The 19,438-nt window shown below is 40.4% G+C and overlaps 1 protein-coding gene across 1 annotated transcript in view; it reads right to left on the minus strand.

Moving 5' to 3' along the window:
* The window catches only part of BPNT2 (3'(2'), 5'-bisphosphate nucleotidase 2), a 35,628-nt gene extending 28,314 nt beyond the window's left edge, over positions 1 to 7,314 (minus strand). Inside the window, exon 1 of the mRNA XM_519770.8 lies at positions 6,928 to 7,314. Coding sequence (XP_519770.2) covers positions 6,928 to 7,314 — 387 coding nt within the window. The remainder of the gene's footprint in view (positions 1 to 6,927) is intronic.
* Positions 7,315 to 19,438: the final 12,124 nt, after the last annotated feature.

The raw sequence follows: 19,438 nt of genomic DNA on the forward strand, positions 1-19,438 counted from the left end.
CAAAACAAAAAAAACATTGCTGTTACTGGATGGGAGGTAGGGGAAATAGGAAAAATAATTTGGGGGATAAAATAGTAATAGCTAGGTGCAGATCTGAAGGGAAAGCACAGCTTAAATGAGGCAGCATTAGATATGAGAATAGGTACAGAATAGTAGGAGTGTTCCGTAATTGTGAGGACAGAAAATGTTTAATCTATATGCTAAACAATACCTTAAAATCAGTACAACCAAGTCAGGGGTCAGGAATCAAATGCTTATGTAATACAAATGCTCCTCAACTTACAATGGGGTTACGTCCTGATAAACCCATTGTGAATTGAGAAGCATTTGTACTGCATAAGTTGAAAATATCTGAAGTCAAAAATACATTTAATACATCTAACCTACCAAACATCACAGCATAGCCTAGCCAACCTGAAATGTAGTCAGAACACTAACATTAGCCTACAGTTGGGCACAATCATCTAACACAAAGCCTAATTCATAATAAAGTATTAAATATCTCATGTAATTTATTGACTGTTCTATTAAAACTGGAAAACAGAATGTTGTATGGGTACTACAAGTATAGTTTCTTTACAATGAATGGTGCATATCATTCTTGCACCATTGTAAAGAAATCCTAAGTTGAACCATCTTAAGTTGGGAACCAGCTGTACAAAGGTTCTTAAGACAAGTTTGTCTATTTAAAAATTTTATTTAATTATATGGACATATACACACACATATACATATACATATAATACATATACACACATAAGTGTATTTAGGCTAGTCTTTTAAATTCCAGAAAGGGGAAGGAAACTATTCTCCATCAGTATTGTCAAAGTTCAAGGCCCCCAAACACAACCAATGCCATTAGTATGCTAGTTCAGTTACTTTGGGGTTTGAAGGGACTTCTGATTAATGCCTTAAGAAGGAATCGATCATTTACTTCATTTCTCCATAAATCATTATATCCTAACCTCACACAGTGCCTACCATACCATAGGTGTGATAGTTAATTTTATATGGCAACTTGACTGGATTATGGAATGCCCAGAGATTTGGCTAACATTATTTCTGGTTGTATTTGTGAGGGTGTTTCTGGATAAGATTAGCATTTGAATCAGTGAACTCAATAAAATAGACTGCCCTCTCTAATGTGGGTGGGCAGCATTCAATGTTTTGAGAGTGTGAATAGAACAAAAGGAGGGAGAAGAAAGACTGCCCCTTCTTCTGCCTTACTGCTGAGCTGAAACATCAGTCTTCTCCTGCCCTCCAACTGAGACTACCACCACCAGCTCTCCTGGTTCTCAGGCCTTTGGACTTGGACTGAATCACATCACTTGCTTTCCTGGGTTTCCAGCTGACAGATCAAGGGACTTCTCAGCCTCCTTAATCACACGAGCCAATTCCTTATAATAAATCTCTATTGGTTCTCTTTCTCTGGAGAACCCTGACCAATACAGTAGGCATTCAATAACTATTTTCTTTTTTTTTTTGAGATGGAGTCTTGCTCTGTCACCCAGGCTGGAGTGCAGTGGTGTGATCTCGGCTCACTGCAAGCTCCACCTCCCAAGTTCAAGCCATTCTCCTGCCTCAACCTCCCGAGCAGCCGGGACTACAGACACCCGCCACCACGCCCAGCTAATTTTTTGTATTTTCAGTAAAGATGGGGTTTCACTGTGTTAGCCAGAATGGTCTCGATCTCCCGACCTCATGATCCACCCGCCTCGGCCTCCCAAAGTACTGGGATTACAGGCATGAGCCACCAAGCCCGGCCTCAATAACTATTTTCTAAACATATAAATAAACGTACCTCTACCTGTCCTATTCTCTTCCCACCTTTACAGAAACCTTTTACTATCAACTATTGTCTTTCAAATATATCTCTATAAACAATTAAACATGCTGTAGTGTCTCATATCTTAAAAAGAAATATACTAAAAAGAAAGCACAGAACCTTCTCTTAGGAAACATAATACACCTAACACCCCAGCCAACTTCCTTAAAAGCCCAATTTCTCACAAAACTTGTCTTTACTCACAGTCTCCATTTCCTCACCTCCTAATCATAGGATGCCTGAGTTCAAATGCCAACTCCTCAATTTATTGGGTATATGAATAATTTAGGCTAGTCACCTAAACTTTCTGAGCTACAATTACCTCATTGGTAAAAAGGGACAATGATCTAGCTCCCTGTAAGGTTCTTAAGAAGACTGAAAGAGAAAAGGTAAAACAAACTTAGTACAGTGCTTAACACAGAGTAAGCATTTAATAAAGGTTGGTTGCTACTATTCTTGTTAAATGATTGTTTTCAGTCTTCATTATCCTTGGTTCTAGGCCCTGATATTCCCCTTTCATGTTATATTCTCTCCCTAACCAATTCTGTCCACAACCAGTTTCAATTAACATCACAACACCGATGACTCACAGATTTGTATTTTCAGTTCAGATGTTTCTTCAGACCTTCAGACTCATATATTCAACTGACTCTTTGACAGCTAACCTTGGACATATCAAAGGCATCTCTAACATAGCAAGTCTAAAATGGCATTCATAATCTGTCCCCCAACTTAACCACCACTCCCCTTCACCAGCAACAAAACCCCAATTGTGAAAGCTATAGAGGAGTTATTTTTGACATATCCCTAAAAATTCTTTCATTTCCTTCTACATCTATCTTCTCTACAACCATAACCCTAATTCAAAAGATATAAGCTCTCACCTGAAAAAGGGCCTCCTAACTGGTCTCCCTGTATTTACTTTGCTCCCCTCCAAACCATCCTCCAAGCAACTACTCTGAGTCCTTCCATTCATTTTTAACACTGTAGTTAAGAGTATACTTGTTACATCTGCTATACCGCCTTATATAGAGAATTAGACAGACCTGAGATGATTCTCTGACCATTATGTCAATCTCAGTGACTCTAAGATCATTCTCATGGTGAAACCCCGTCTCTACTAAAAATACAAAAAATTAGCTGGGCGTGGTGGCGGCACCTGTAGTCCCAGCTACTTGGGAGGCTGAGGCAGGAGAATGGCATGAACCTGGGAGGCAGAGCTTGCAGTGAGCTGAGATTGCGCCACTGCACTCCAGCCTGGGCGACAGAGCAAGACACCATCTTTAAAAAAAAAAAAAAAAATTTCTAGCTGGACAATCTTTGGCAAATTATTTAGCCTCTCCAAGTCTTTATCTGAAAAACAGAGGCTGTAGTACTTAACCTCCTTTGTTGTTGTGAAGATAAAATTAATAATGTCATTAAGAAGTTTAATTCAATTTTTGTGGCTTGCAGAAGGCTATGCAAATGTTAGCTAGTAAAACAAACTCAGCATAACTTCCCCACTGCTTGAGTCCTGGTCCTCATCTCTCACATGACCTGTTTTAACAGTCTCTAACTAGTTCCTATCTACCTCCAAATGCCCAAAGCCCAAAGTATGGCTTATTGCAGGCCTCAAGAAAAGTCAGCTAAATCTGGCCTTCTTTTAGTATTCTAGTAGTAAACTATGGACTAGGTCCAAATTCCTTTGAGCTTGGAATATGACCTAGCCCCTACCTACCTTTCCAATCTCTTCCACAATAATTCTCCCAAGTGCATTTTACTCAAACTCATTAGATTACAAGAATTAGCTGTCCTACTATCTCTCTTGGGCCTGTTCCTTTGAACTAGATTCTTTTCCTCTGTTTTCAGTGCTTATGTCTACACCAATTACTAGTTATTCTGATTTTACAGAAGAGGAAACTATGGCTCAAAAAAGTTAAATGACTGGCCAGTACCACCTAGGCTGGTGACTGCACAAGATATCAATGCAAGTGCTCTGTGCACTATATTAGTGCTTCTCAAACTTTTCTGGGACATACTTCTGTTGAAAGAGAGAAGCTTAACTTCCATCTTATAGGTCAAGGAAGGCACAGACCCAAGTGGCTGCTACCAGCTTGGAGTACCATGCTTTACCTTCAAATAACTCATTGTCAAAACTTTGAACAAATCAAGTTGAGGACAGGAGCCCCTCAAACAGACAGTCCCCTGTACATTAAATCAAAACTATAAATCTCAGTTTGTCTGTTCTGTGGCTGCAAACCCACTCCACAAAAGTATCTTCAGCCTTCATTTTCATTGTTACCTGCAAGGATAAAGAGACAGTGCCATACAAATGGCTGGAGTTACTATTACTTTGACACAATGAAGTCAAGCATTGCCAAAGTGTTTAAGAAGAGGAGACTAGCTGCCCGGAGGACTCTCTGGGATCTCTAACCTGAAGAAAACTGAAGACAAAAGGAAATCCAGGGAGCCTAGGTGAAATCTGAGTTTTGTTAGGATAGCACTCACTTCTCTGGAGTATGATTCCTCAACTTGGGCATCAATTGACAAATGGAGCAGATAATTCTTCGTCATAGGGGGCTGTCCTGTGCATTATAGGATGTTTACCCTCTACCTACTAGATGCCAGTAGCAACCCACCCCTGGTTGTGACAATCAAAAATGTCTTCCGACGTTGTCAAATGTCAGGGGACAAAACTGTCTCCAGTTGAGTGCTCTAGGATAACCCCTGGTATATCCTTTTACTGAGGAGTGAACATTACATACGAAAGCTCAGACTTCAGACTCTACATAGGAAAGTAGTGGGAGAAAACAGATCTTTCTACATTTACATAGGGCACTAGGATAAAAGAAAGAAGTATCTGTTGCTTCTCAATGGTCTTTTTCCACTAGGAAGTAAACTAAGTGGGATATAATTTAAGTTTCTTACCAAGAAATTTGGGGTGAGGCTTCAAAATTAACCAGGCATTTAAGACTGTACTTTTGGGCATTAGGAGAGGGGAAGGCAAAAAAGGAGAAAGACTCTTTTAGGTTGATTCTCCACTTAGTTCCTACAATATTTGGCCTCTAGCCTACAACACAGGGGTATAAGGAGATCGCTCAACATGACACCATCCCTACTTTGACACTGTATAAATGAGCACAAACCTCTTCTATTCCTTCAGTCATGACCCAACATGAATACTACAGAAGCACATGCAAACATTCAAATAGTCACAAGAAAACAAGAAGTTGTTTTATATTAAGCCAGAGACTTCAACATCTGCAATTCCAAAAGCTTAGCTTTTGTGTTAATAAAATGCAGCTCACTGCCCTTGGCAGCCATTCCCTTATTGTTTGCTAATAAATGAGAATGCACACACATACAGATGTGTTTTCAACATTTAAGATACTTTTGTTTTTACTTAAAAAAAGAAAAATCAACTCTGCTTGCTGTATTTCACTATTACTGCTTTTAAGCTTCTACAATTATAAGTTTTAAATAGCCTTCTAAAAATCTAGCTAAAATGTGGGATAGTTCATATAAGCTGGAGTGTCATGAGCCTCAGACTTCCCGTTTGTATAGCAGGCAGAAATAAAATTTACTTCTTAAAGTTGCTGTTAAGGATCAAATGAAGTCCTGTGTAGCCAGTATTTGGGTATGTAAAATATATTCAATAAATGGTTATTATTAGTACTGTTATAACCATTAAATAGCAACTTCTCCGAATCTCCTGTTTCCTCTATAAATTCTTGGGGAAGGAAACACATAAGTTTTGGAAAGGGGGTAAAATATTTCATAAACACATCTTACATCTAGATGCAAAAAAATTTAAGTATTATTTGTGATGATAAAAACAGAGTAGGGAAGAAGAAAAAGTGGAAATATTCTGTGTTTTAAGTAGAAATTTGAAAAAAAAAATTCTAACGTTAATTACATCTGGTATCCAGTAGCTCATGATAGGAAATACAATGTTCCTTTCCACTGGAAAAAGAAAAAGACGAAAGAAAAGGGAGGAAGAGAGGAGAATAAAAAACAAAACCAAAGCAATATTATGATAGACTGGAAGAAGCCTTACGCAAAATACATAACTAAACAATGACAATATTCTCCTAACTCTTTCAAGATCAGCAGTAAAAGGTCAGTCACCTTCCAAAGAAGGCTGGGTTTGCACATCACTGTTTATCTAATAAAATTCCAGTGAAGGCAATTTTTCTTCCCAGTAGCCAAAACTACAGTTAGGTAAGTTAAGATATACGTTAATAAGGTGCTGCTACGCTATGTTGAGCTCTTCCTCAACAAAATTTGCAGTTTCTGGAACTGCAAATTTTAAATATGCTTTATTCAACTCAATAGCAGCTCCAGTGAAATGATGAATTCAAAAAGTATTAATAACAAATCCAAAATGTCTGGATTTCCTTAAGAAAATGTCAACTCCCTTCCCAGAAACCTACCCAAAGAAAAGCCAAATGTTATTTAATTCTTATTCTCTGGAGTAAATATGGATCTTTAATCAAGGGCCAGGTAGGACCAACAGCTGGTATATTTCTAAGTACCTCCTTAAAGGGCCCGCAAACTATAAACTGAAGAGCGTCCTAACAAAAAGACAGCGAAATGAGCATACTCATCCCCCACCCCCCAACCCCGACTCCCGCGCGCGCATACACGCCCACACAAATGCCCCGCACACTAACAGCTCTGCAACAAGACTCGGTCTTTCAGCTGGCTACTGGCAGGCCAGCCAGAAAATGTGTACTCCAGTTTCGACCCTTCTAGGGATCAAATCAAGGAAGGATAGAGGGTCTTGGTGGATTTTAGCCAACCCCTTAATTCTACAGAGGAGCCTGAAGCTGCGGATGCAATTAACTTTGTCAGCCTTTTCGTTTCAAGGCCTTCTGATCCCAGGTACACACGGCGCACACCCGACCCAGGACGAGCCAAAAGGGCACGGGCCCTGAGTCAGACTACGTGCAACCTCACCCAGCTCCTCTGCTGTCTGTCTGACCTTGTGCACGTTAACTTCTGCGTCTCAATTTCCACATCTACAAAATGGAACCAGAAGCTCCACATCCCATACTGTTAAGAGTCGACGGGCCGAGACGCGCTACCCGGCTCGAGTGGGCGCTCCGCCCGTGGGCTCCCACCTGGACGCTGGGGAAGGCGGTCTTGAGCAGGTAGAACATCTTGCGGTTGGACAGCACGTCGCCGCTGGTCATCTTGTCCTCGGCTCCCTCGCGCGTCTTCCCCTTGGACTTCTCGTGGAGGACGTTGCTCTCGCGGACGCGCCTCACCTCGTCGCCGCCGCGAACTGCGGCCAGCACTGACACAGCCAGCATCTCGCGCAAGTCCACGGTGCCCCCGTCGGCCGCGGCCGCGGGCCCCGCCGCGCCGCCGCCAGGCTCGCCGCCCAGGCCGAAGAGGCTGAAGCGGCCAGCTAAGAAGCCCGAGTAGAGGTGGTAGAGCACGCCGAGCCCCAGCAGGCAAAACACGGCCACCCCCAGTGGGGAAAGGCGGATGCCCATGGGGGCCATGGCGCGGGAAGCCGGGCGCTCCGGGCTGCCGCTCTCACAGGCCTCCAGCGCCCGCCGCCGCCGCCGCCGCCGCCGCCGCAGCCGCCGCGCTCCGGGCCAGGCGCCGCGCGGGCTACACCGGCGCCCGCTCCCCGGCCCCGGTGCGCCCCATCACTCCCTCCCAGGAAAGGCCGAGTTGCGCCGCGAAGACCACCAACGCCGCCCCGCGCGCCTGACTCGCCAGGCAGCGCGCTCTAGGTTCTTCCGCCGGCCGGCTGGTCCGACTTCCACTTTAGCCTACGGCCGCGAGGTGAAAGGGGAGCGTGGGTGTGTATCCGGGTTACGCGACGGGGCGGGGCGAGGGCGAGGGGCGGGGAGAGCTGGGCACCTCCCCGCGGGGCGGGGCGGGGCGGGACAGGAGGCGCTGGACTGAGCTGCCTTCCTTGGTCTGGGTGGGAAGGTATTCCTGGAAGTGGCGAACAGCAATCCGCGCAGGAAAGTGTGCTGTGCTGAGTGCCTTGTGGATGTTTAAATTAAATATCCCATTGTACGACTATGGCTGGCTGTAATAAAGCCACAGTAACAGTCTAGTCTTCTCATCACTCTCAGATTATTGAGGAATGGAGGAAAACACAATAAACCATTTTAAAAGATTGATTTGCAAGCTTTTTTAGCCAGCGGGGGTGTAGACAGCCTGTACCTTTAAGTCGCTTCTCCGCGCTCTTCCCGGCAGGACGGGGAACTGGGCGGTGAGGGGAAGAATTGTACTTGGCTCTTTATTCTGTTGACATCTTTGTCGTGCCCTAAATGCTTATATGTGTATAGAGTTTCTCTCCTCCACCTGCCAGAATAAACCATCCTCGAAGCAGCTGAAAAACATGCCTTGATCCGGGTTTTTCATAATGAAAGAAAACAAACCAGGCTTCTCTCATTTCCAAGGGTACTCGAGCCTGGCTCTCCTACCAGAGCTTAAGGAGAAGAGGAATTGCTTGACAGAGTCCACTTAAAATAGAGGTTATCCGGAGATGGTCAGTCTAGAACATGTAATCTTTGAGTCAGCGTAGGCTCTCGAAGTATTTTGACAGAAATAACTACCTTCTACTATAACACCGATCTTAGCTAGAATGATAGTGAATACTTTATAAGTATTCATGAGTTTATCTTTAATCTTAAAAGTGAATATTAAGATGTATAGTATTGTTCTTAAATGTTAAAATATCTATATAAATCAACTTAAAATGTAGCCTGTTTTACTGTTCATAGCAAAACAGCATTGGTTTTAAGTGGACTTTAGAATTAACCACCTGAAAAACTGCAAGTATACCAAACTTCTAAACATCCATTGCTAAGCAAGTCATGTAAAGCCTGACCTTTACCGCTTACTTAGAGTTCAGGGCATCCCTAGAATTTGCATGTGATTATACACATACAACGAAAGCACTGACTATTGATTGTTTGATTTCCCTGCCAGCAATCTAAGTAGCTTGAAAGTAATCACAGCACAAAATCAAGTACAAATACAAATCAGTGAAAGAACAATCCCTAGAGTATTGAAAGCACCAGAACTTAAAGAACTAGCATTGCCTTTCTTGTCAGCTTTTGAGAGTAACTTTGCAATGAAGCAAAGCTGCTTTCAAATATCTAAAAGTGAATGTCACAGAGTAATTCTCAAAACCCATCCCAGGGATAAAGATAAACCTCAGGGTTGAAATATAAAGGTTTAAGTTAAACAGAACCACCCCAACCTACACTATGACAGCAGCAAAAAGATGAGTTGGATAGTAATCATGTCAATATTAAAAGCATCATTGGGAAGTCTGAGATTTCTCAAAATAAACGGAATAATATTTTCCAAGGATATTGGAGAATAATATAGGGTCACATTCAGTGTGGCAGTATACACAGTATACCACTGAGGGAAATACTAAAAGCTCTGGAGCATTTCTACTGCAAAAAAGGGATTTAAGACTTGAGGGAGAAAATGCCAAGGTATGTGGAAAGAAGGAGTCACTTTAAAGATTGTAGCTCCAAGAGGCGTTCTAGCACTCAAGTGATAATTGATCATAGAGAATGGGTATTAACAGATAACATTTAATCGACAAGAGAAGTTATGACAATAAGAAAACATTTGATTCATTACATGTGGTACAGTGATGTCAGAAAACCTTTATAGGAATTTGATTGAAAGAAACTTGTTTTTTTAGTATCAAGTTGTCAGAAGCTTCAAACAATGCATACATACACATGAAAATTATATGGCTTTCATATTAAGATTGTGGACAGTCTGTTCCTAAAACATAATCTACATCTATTCTTAAAATTGTTTTCCCCAAGATTTTGAAATAAACAATTAAATGTGTTAACTTTTAGGCCGGGCGCGGTGGCTCATGCCTGTAATCCCAGCACTTTGGGAGGCCTAGGTGGGTGGATCACGAAGTCAGGAGATCGAGACCATCCTGGCTAACACGGTGAAACCCCGTCTGTACTAAAAATACAAAAAAATTAGCCGGATGTGGCGGCGGGCGCGTGTAGTCCCAGCTACTCCGGAGGCTGAGGCGAGAAATGGCATGAACCCGGGAGGCGGAGCTTGCAGTGAGCCGAGATCGCGCCACCGCACTCCAGCCTGGGCGACAGAGTGAGACTCCGTCTCAAAAAAAAAAAGAAAGAAAGAAAAAAGAAAAAAAAAGAAATGTGTTAACTTTTTAAATTAAAGCAAAATAATTATGTAGGCTGATGCAAGTAAGACAACTTGAAACTGCAACTAGAAACTATACCCAATGAAAAATCCTGCCTTAAAAGATAGACAAATGGATATATTTTTACTTGTTTTAGGTTCAATTGTTAAGCTGTCTAGTTTTTTTCTGTAATTCTCCACTTTAATGCAGTTTTCTCAGTTAACTGGCCCACACTAGTTCTGATTACATCAGACATAGGACCTCTTCTAAATGTCTGGATATTGCTACCTTTCCTACAAATACCAGTTTTCCTTATAGTCTCCATGTGTACAGAATAAATAATATCAGTTTATGAAACATTATTAGCATCTTAGATGTTAAGGACATTTTGGTTCCTTTCAATGACTCCTGACCTTCAAATTTACCCTGGAAAATGTTTTTTATAAAAATTAATCTTTGCCGGGTATGGTGGCTCACGCCCCAGCACTTTGGGAGGCCAAGGCAGGCAGATCACAAGATCAGGAGTTCAAGACCAGCCTAGCCAACATGGTGAAACCCCATGTCTACTAAATATACAAAAATTAGCCAGGCATGGTGGCACACGCCTGTAATCCCAGATACTTGCGAGGCTGAGGCAGGAGAATCCTTTGAACCCAGGAGGTGGAGGTTGCAGCCTGGGCGACAGACCGAGACTCCATCTAAAAAAAAACAAAAAATTAATCTCTGCCAGTTAGTTTCCTTGTATTTTTTTCCTTTAAATATGCATTGGAGGGGTACAATATAATTAATGAAAGGTTCAGCGTAGTTGAACCTTCATTAAAAGTGTTTTTACGGCAGGCGCGGTGGCTCACGCCTGTAATCCCAGCACTTTTGGAGGCCGAGGTGGGTGGATCACAAGGTCAGGAGATCGAGACCATCCTGGCTAACACGGTGAAACCCCGTCTCTACTAAAAAAAAAAAAAAATACAAAATATTAGCTGGGCGTGGTGGTGAGCGCCTTCTAGCCTGGGCGACAGAGCCAGACTTCATCTCAAAAACAAAAGTGTTTTTACTACCTTTCTGAGAAAGAAAACAATGAACTAATGGCATTTTACATGTTGAAAATATAAAACTTCCAAGAAGATTATTATTTGCATATTCTTTCCTTAAGTGATTATATCCTATAGAAACAATAATTCTGTTTTTTTAATAGATCCAGTGATATGGTGTTTGCTTCTGCCATTAAAGTTCTCTCTTTGGCAGATAATTGAAGTTCAGAAACAGTGGCTTTCATATATCAAGATTGTGGATAGTCTTTTTCTAAAACAGGATCTACATCTATTCTTAAAATTGTTTCTCCCAGATTTAGAAATAAACAATTAAATGTGTAACTTTTACAATTAATGTAAAATAATTATGTTAGCATTATAACATTGTACTATGGTCCCAATCCTAGCAATAGTAATATTGAATTCTTATTGGAGACAGTTCTGTAGGTATAATCATACTTTGGTATCCGCAGGGTTTGGTTCCAAGACCCCCACAGATACCAACATTTGAGATGCTCAAGTTCCTTATAAAAAACGATATAGTGTTTGCATATAGCCTACACACATCCTTCCATTTACTTTAAATCAACTCTAGATTACCTATAATACCTAATACAATGTAAATGGTATGTAAATAGTTGTTATACTATATTGCTTATTTGTATTATTTTTACCATGGCATTGTTATTTTTACTGGTATTTTGTTTTTCAAATATTTTTGATCTTGTTGATTGAATGCATGGATGTGGAACCCACAGATAAAGAGGGACAACTGTATATACAATAGAAAACTGGAAATAGTTGCAACCCTTTGAAATTATAATCACTCTGATCCATATGCACAACATAAAGCCAGGTAAGTAATTTGCATATCTTTGTATCTTCTGACTTAACTCAGATCCTATGAATATAGCAAGAACTCAGTAAGTATTTATGAAACTGGACTTTTAAAAGCTACTTTTTAATGAAATGTTGTATATTTTGTAAAGTGTTTCTCAAAAAAAAATGAATTTAACAAACACATTAAGGACCCAACATTCATTTTGTTTATTCAAAACACTTGTTTCACCAGCATACAAATCAGCCTAAAAAATATATATATATTTGCTTTGGCACCATTAAGATATCAAATATTTGTTAACTTTTTTTTTGTACTCTTCATTAAATCTTATTGCTTGCAAAGCATCAAATCAGTGAGTAATGTAAAATTTCCCACATTGTATTTTATTCTCTAGGTGATCTGGACATATACATTTTGCTCACTACCTATCTAAAACCTGAGGTAAAATTATCACCTTAAAATTTCATTTATTAAAAAAAAATAGTCCTGGCACAATGGCTCACACCTGTAATACCAACACTTTGAGAGGTCAAGTTGGGTAGATTGCCTGAGCTCAGGAGTTTGAGACCAGGCTGGGCAACATGGCAAAACCCTGTCTCTACAAAAAATACAAAAGTTAGCTGGGAGTGGTGGTGCATGCCTATAGTCCCAGCTACGTGGGAGGCTGAGGCAGGAGGATCGCTTGACTCCAAGAGGTTGAGGCTGCAATGAGCCCAGATCCCACCACTGCACTCCAGTCTGAGTGATAGAGCAAGACCCTGTCTCTAAGAAATATATATATGTAATATCTAAAATTTTCTCATCTGCAGAAAATAGCATTTGAATGCTATTCATCAATCATAATTAGGATATGTAGTCTATGGAATTTTGTTCATAATTTATATTACGTAAAAATCTCAACATAATACATATTGCTATTACACAGATTTAGACACAAAACAAGACAAATTGTGTCACCTAGAATGTAAGAACTCAATATAGCCATCATGTCCTAGCAAGTGTTTCTCAAACTTTTTGAGAATTAAAATAAGTTTTACATTTAGATATAGCAAACAAAGGCTTCACTAAACAGTACTTACCCTGATACATGACATATTCTTGTATATTTTTATACCCTTCAAACTGATTTGATGGTTCCATTAATGAGTCACTGTTGAGAGACAAATCTCTGTGATTTCTTGTGTTTCTCAATGTCTTTCCTGCAGAGGGACTGACTCCCTTTTCAAGAATGTTATCTTTTCAAGGATGTTTATACAGCCTTGGAAGACACAGATGGTGTTTCCCTCTAGAGCAAAGGACAAGTTGGTTTTATTTACATTATAATGTAAATGATGGCTCGCTCTGGGGCAAAGGTAGGGCAGGTTTATTGCTAGTTATAAAAGATTTAGGATTCCTCAACTCAGAGTTCCTTTCCTGGAATGCATCCAATTGTGTGTGCACAAGTTGAGACCCTCTTAGTGTCACCCTGTGGGAGCTGGGGCTTGAGGAACAAGTGCAAATGCTGACACTCTAAATGGCACAATTGCTTTGTCTTGAGCCTGGAGTCTAGTGACTTCCGCCAGCATCCATGTGGCTAGCAGACTCACTTGTTAGCCGCAAGCAGAGTAAAGTCTCAGAACCTTCACACTCTTGACAGTCGCAATCCCCACGTTTTGGAAAAAACTTCTGTGGTTTATATACACAACTATAATTTTGTCCACATTGAGATTTCACTACACCCTCAAGTTAAAAAAAAATTGAAAATTAAAGGATAATCATATGAAAAAGGACATTTTTTTAAATTCAGACTTTTTCAGAGATGACTTAGATATTTTTTGTAACTTCCTGTAACTTTTAAGCAAAGTTGAACTACAAGATAAATTTTTCCTTGTCATGTTATTTCAAATACTTCATGTTAGCATGCCCAGAAATTGACCTAAAAAGGATTAATAATAAAGCCAGTCTTTCTAATAGCAAAAAAAACTCTTTTTGCTTTTATGAGTTTGAAGAAAATTCTAATCATAATTCAATAAATAAAACACAACCCAAATTAATTAAGTGGTAAAACCAACTTTCCCAATTTATTTCTTTATCTTAGTCCTAAACCAAATAGAAAATATATAGTTTTGCCACATCAACTGCTAAAACTGTATTATTCTGTAAGGACTTCCTGAATAACCCATTCTTTGAGAAGAACTAGCTGCTTACTCATCTGTCTTCATGTATAAGCCCCATTCAGATGGAGACATCCTCCTGCCTGCCCCTGAGGTTTTCACAGTTGTAAAAGATGAGACACACCCATATTTCTCTGGGTGATGGGAGTTTGTGAACAAATATCTGTAGTAAAGAGGAGCCCAGGAAGGCAAGCAACTGTAGAGTCATTCTGTCTCTCAGCGCTTCTAAAACTGTCATGTTCAGCAGATCCTGAAGCTCTTCAGGAATGACTCATAGTCATGTAGAATACAAAAGCAACTCTACTGACCCACTTTTTCTTTTTATTTTTTTTTGAGATGGAATCTCCCTCTGTCATCCAGGCTGGAGTGCAGTGGCACCATCTCGGCTCACTACAACCTCCGCCTCCCAGGTTCAAGCAATTCTCATGTCTCAGGCACCCGAGTAGCTGGAATTACAGGCATGCGCCACCAGCCCAGCTAATTTTTGTATTTTTCGTAGAGATGGGGTTTCACCATGTTGGTCAGGCTGGCCTCGAACTCCTGACCTCAAGTGATCTGCCAGCCTCAGCCTCCCACAGTGCTGGGATTACAGGTGTGAGCCACTGTGCTCGACCTTTTTCTTCCACGTATCAATGTTCACACCGGCATGAAGAGCTCCCGTTGGGTCATTCATACTGGTCGTGTTTCACCCCAAGCTCCTTATCACTCTGTAGTTCTCACATACATTCACATAGCTGTCTTGCATCTGGCCAAATCATTTCAGCCAGAGTAGCAAGGTTATTTGTATTTGACTTCCACACACATGGGAAAAGCCATAGCAACTTGAAGAAGTGTAATGGCCTGATGGTACTTTCCTTTGCAGAGGGCTGTGGCAGATATGGCCATTGTTACTCTTCTAATAAAGTTCCTCAAGAAATGACATGATTATACCTCATGACAAAGTTATAAACATCTGCTGAGTGCACATCAAATCAGAAAATTTTAGAGGTTAGAGCGCTAGAGCCATAATTTAGCTCAATCTCTTGATTGTATAGGTGAGTAAACTGAGTTTTCTGAAGGCTAGGCCAAATTGAGAAACGTGGTCTCCCAGTTCCCATTTAGCATGATTTCCACCAAATGCCCAGATATGGATGATGCAAATATCCTTGGGAACAGAGTAAGTGCGTTAGCCCCTCAAATGCAGAGCCCGAGTTTTCAGCCCCTGCTATCGTGCCTGCTCCATAGTGGGGTGCAGAGTGTTCTTTCTCATTCTTTCTTTTTTCATTTTTTAAAATTTCTTTGAACTACTTTTGATTTCCATATGATTCAGATTGCATTTTTATTTTTCTTCACTTCTTGAGTGCTTTTGATTGATACAACTTAATTTTAAATATTCTTCTATTTCTCCTTTATGAATCACTTATTACTATGAACAGCCCTGACAAATTCTCAAGTTTTATACGCCTTATATTTTTCAAGGCTGGTTTTAGATATCACAATCTTTAAGAAGCCTGCTTGACCACAAGACATTTCGTGTTTTGCTTTTGTTTTTGTGTGTGGTAAATACAAATTTTATTCTGTATAAAATATAATAAAAACATTCCTGCATTCTAAAGGTCTTAAAACTCCAATCAGTGTAACATTTTTGGTATTTAAATAAATAAAATACTTATTTCAAATTAAAATACAGCACATATTCTGTTTCTTTTAATGTTTTAGTTTTAGGGGCACATGTACAGGTTTGTTACATAGGAATATTGTGTATTGCTGAGATTTGGTGTATGAGTGATACTGTCACCTAGGTAGTAAGCATAGTACCTGATAGGTAGTTTTTCAACCCCAACCTCCCACCCCCTTTAATCATCCCCTGTGTCTATTGTTCCCATCTTTGTGTCCACGTATATTCAATGGTTAGCTCAAAACTTACAAGTGAGAACATGCAGTGTTTGGTTTTTTGTTCCTGCATTAATCCATTTAGGGTAATGGCCTCCAGCTCCATTCATGTTGCTACAAAGGAGTGTTATCTCATTCTTTTATATGGCTCATTCCTTTTTATGGCTGTGTAGTATTCCACAGTGCATATGTACCACATTTTCTTGATCCATTCCACCATTGATGAGCATCTAGGTTGATTCGTGTTTTTGTAACTGCGAATAGTGCTACAATGAACAAATGAGTGTGTGTGTATTTTTGGTGGTACAATTTATTTTGTTTTGGGTACATACCCAGTAATGGGGTTGCAGGGTCAAATGGTAGTTCTGTTTTAAGTTCTTTGAGCAATCTCAAAATCAAAGTGACTAATTTACTTTCCTGCCAACAGTGTGTAAGCATTCCATTTTCTCTGCAACCTTGCCAGCGTGTGTTATTTTTTGACTTTTTAATAATAGCCATTCTGACTGGTGTAAGATGGTATCTCATTTTGATTTGCTTTTCTCTAATGATTAGTGATGTTGAGCACTGTTTCATACCTTTGTTGGCCACATGTATGTCTTCTTTTGAAAAGTGTCTATTCATGTCCTTTGCTCATTTTTTAATGGGGCTGCTTGTTTTTTGCTTGTTGAATTGTTTAAATTCCTTATAGATTCTAGATATTAGACCTTTGTTGGCTGCATAGTTTGATAATATTTTCTTCCATTCTGTAGGTTGTCTGTATACTCCGTTGACAGTTTCTTCTGCTGTGCAGAAGCTCTTTAGTTTAATTAGATTCCTCTTGCCAATTTTCGTTTTTGTTGAAACTGCTTTCGGTGACTGCTCATTAATTCTTTGCCAAGGCCAATGTCCAGAATGGTATTTCCTAGGTATTCTTCCAGGATTTTTATAGTGTAAGGACTTCATTTAAGTCTTTAATCCATCTTGAGTTGAGTTTTTTGTTTGTTTGTTTGTTTGTTTTTCTGAGACAGAGTTTCACTCTTGTTGCCCAGGCTGGAGTGCAATGGCACAATCTCAGCTCACTGCAACCTCCTTTTTCCAGGTTCAAGCAATTCTCCTGCCTCAGCCTCCCAAGTAGCTGGGATTATAGGCACCTGCCACCGCGCCTGGCTAATTTTTGTATTTTTTAGTAGCAACGGGGTTTCACCCTGTTGGCCAGGCTGGTCTCGAACTCTTGATCTCAGGTGATCCACCCACCTCAGCCTCCCAAAGTGCTGGGATTACAGGTGTGACCCACGGCGCCCAGCTGAGTTGAGTTTTATATATAGTAAAAGGTAGGGGGGCTTCAGATTCAATCTGCTAGCCAGTTATCCCAACACCATTGTTGGGAACAGGCCCCCAAATCTGGCCATAAACTGGCCCCAAACTGACCATAAACAAAATCTCTGCAGCACTGTGACATGTTGGTGATGGCCTTGATGCCCACGCTGAAGGCATCAGAATGAGTGCAAAGAACACCTGACCCGCCCAGGGTGGAAAACCACTTAAAGGCGTTCCTCAGCCACAAATAATAGCATGAACAATCTATGCCTCAAGGACATGTTCCTGCTGCAGATAACTAGCCAGAGGCCATACCTTTGTTTAGATCCATCCCTTTGTTTCCTGTAAGGAATACTTTTAGTTAATCTATAATCTATAGAAATAATGCTTATCACTGGCTTGTTGTCAGTAAATATGTGGGTAAATCTCTGTTCCGGGCTCTCAGCTCTGAAGGCTGTGAGTCCCCTGATTTCCCACTCCACATGCTATATTTCTATGTGTGTGTGTCTTTAATTTCTCTGGCACCTCTGGGTTAGGGTGTCCCTGACCGAGCTGGCCTTGGCACCGTTTATTGAATAGGGATTCCTTTCCCCCATTGCTTGTCATTATCAGCTTTGTTGAAGATCAGATAGTTGCAGGTATGTAGCTTTATTTCTGGGTTGTCTATCTTCCTCCATTTGTCTATGTATCTGTTTTTGTACCAGTACCAAGCTGTTTTGGTTACTGTAGCCTTGCAGTATAGTTTGAAGTCAGGCAGCATGATGTCTCCAGGTTTGTTCTTTTCGCTTAGGATGGCTTTGTCTATTCAGGCTCTTTTCTGGTTCCATGTGAATTTTGAGTAGTTTTTTCTAGTTCTGTGATAAATTATGTTTATGATTTAATAGGAAGTACATTGAATCTATAGATTGCTTTGGACAGTATGGCCATTTTAACAATATTGATTCTCCTATCCATGAGCATGGAATGGTGGGATGTTTTTCTATTTGTTTTTGTCATCTCTGATTTCTTTCAGCAGTGTCTTTCAATTCTCATTGTAGAGTTCTTTCACCTCTTTGGTTAGCTGTATTCCTAGGTATTTTGTTCTTTTTGTGGCTATTGTAAGTGGTGTTCCTAATTTGGCTGTCAGTTTGCTCATTATTGGTGTATAGAAATGCCACTGATTTGTGTATGTTGATTTTGTATCCTAAATCTTTACTGAAGTTATTTATCAGTTCAAGGAGCTTTTTGGTGGAGTGCTTAGGGATTTCTAAGTATAGACTTATATTGTCTGTGAAGAAAGATGATTTGACTTCCTCTCTTTCTATTTAGATACCTTTTATTTCTTTCTCTTACCAGATCGCTCTGGCTAGGACTTCCAGTACTATGCTGAATAAGAGCGGTGAGAGTGGGCATCCTTGTCTTGTCCCAGTTCTCAGAGATAATACTTCCAGTTTTTGCTCACCAGTTATAATCTTAGTGGTGGGTTTGGATCTTATTATTTTGAGGTATATTCCTTTGATGCCTAATTTGTTGAAAAGTTTTAAGATGAAATAATGTTGAATTTTATCAAAAGCCTTTTCTTCTTCTAAGGAAATGGTCATGTGGTTTTTGTTTTAATTCTGTTTATGTGATAATCACATTTATTGACTTGTGTATGTTGAACCAACCTTCCATTTTAGGAATAAACCCTGCTTGATCATGTTGAATTAGCTTTTTGATGTGCTGCTGGATTCAGTTTGCTAGTATTTTGTTAAGCAATTTTGTGTCTGTGTTCATCAGGGATATTGACTGGAAATTTTCTCTTTTCATTGTGTCTCTGCACAACTTTGGTATCAGAATGATGCTGGTTTCATAAAATGCATTAAAGAGGACTCCTTCCTCCTTGATTTTTGCAACAATTTTAATAAAACTGTTCTTTATTTCTCTCGAGGGTTTGACTGGCGTAAATTGGGTATAGTTTACTGACTTTATTTCTGGCTCAGCTTGACACTCCTAGGCTGTACTCTCTAACCCTGGGGGCTGGCACCAGTCCTGTGGTTTTATTCTCTGGCCCCTCAAAGTCAAGTACCAGCTGTGCTAGGGGTGCTGGGGTGCTCTCTGGCTGCTAGCAAAAGCACTCCATTGGGGGGCCACCAGCTAAAGCACTCCTTTGGGGACAGCAGAGGCTGCTCGTGGTGCACTCCCTGGGGTGGTAAGGACTGCTAGCGCACTGTGTCAGGAGGCTGTTGGCAAAAGTGCTCCAGTAGAGTGGTGGGGGCCATCAGTAAAAGCACGACAGCAGTGGTCTTCAGCAGAACACCA

Source organism: Pan troglodytes, chromosome 7, assembly GCF_028858775.2.
Source record: "Pan troglodytes isolate AG18354 chromosome 7, NHGRI_mPanTro3-v2.0_pri, whole genome shotgun sequence".
NCBI classification, from domain to species: Eukaryota; Metazoa; Chordata; class Mammalia; order Primates; family Hominidae; genus Pan; species Pan troglodytes.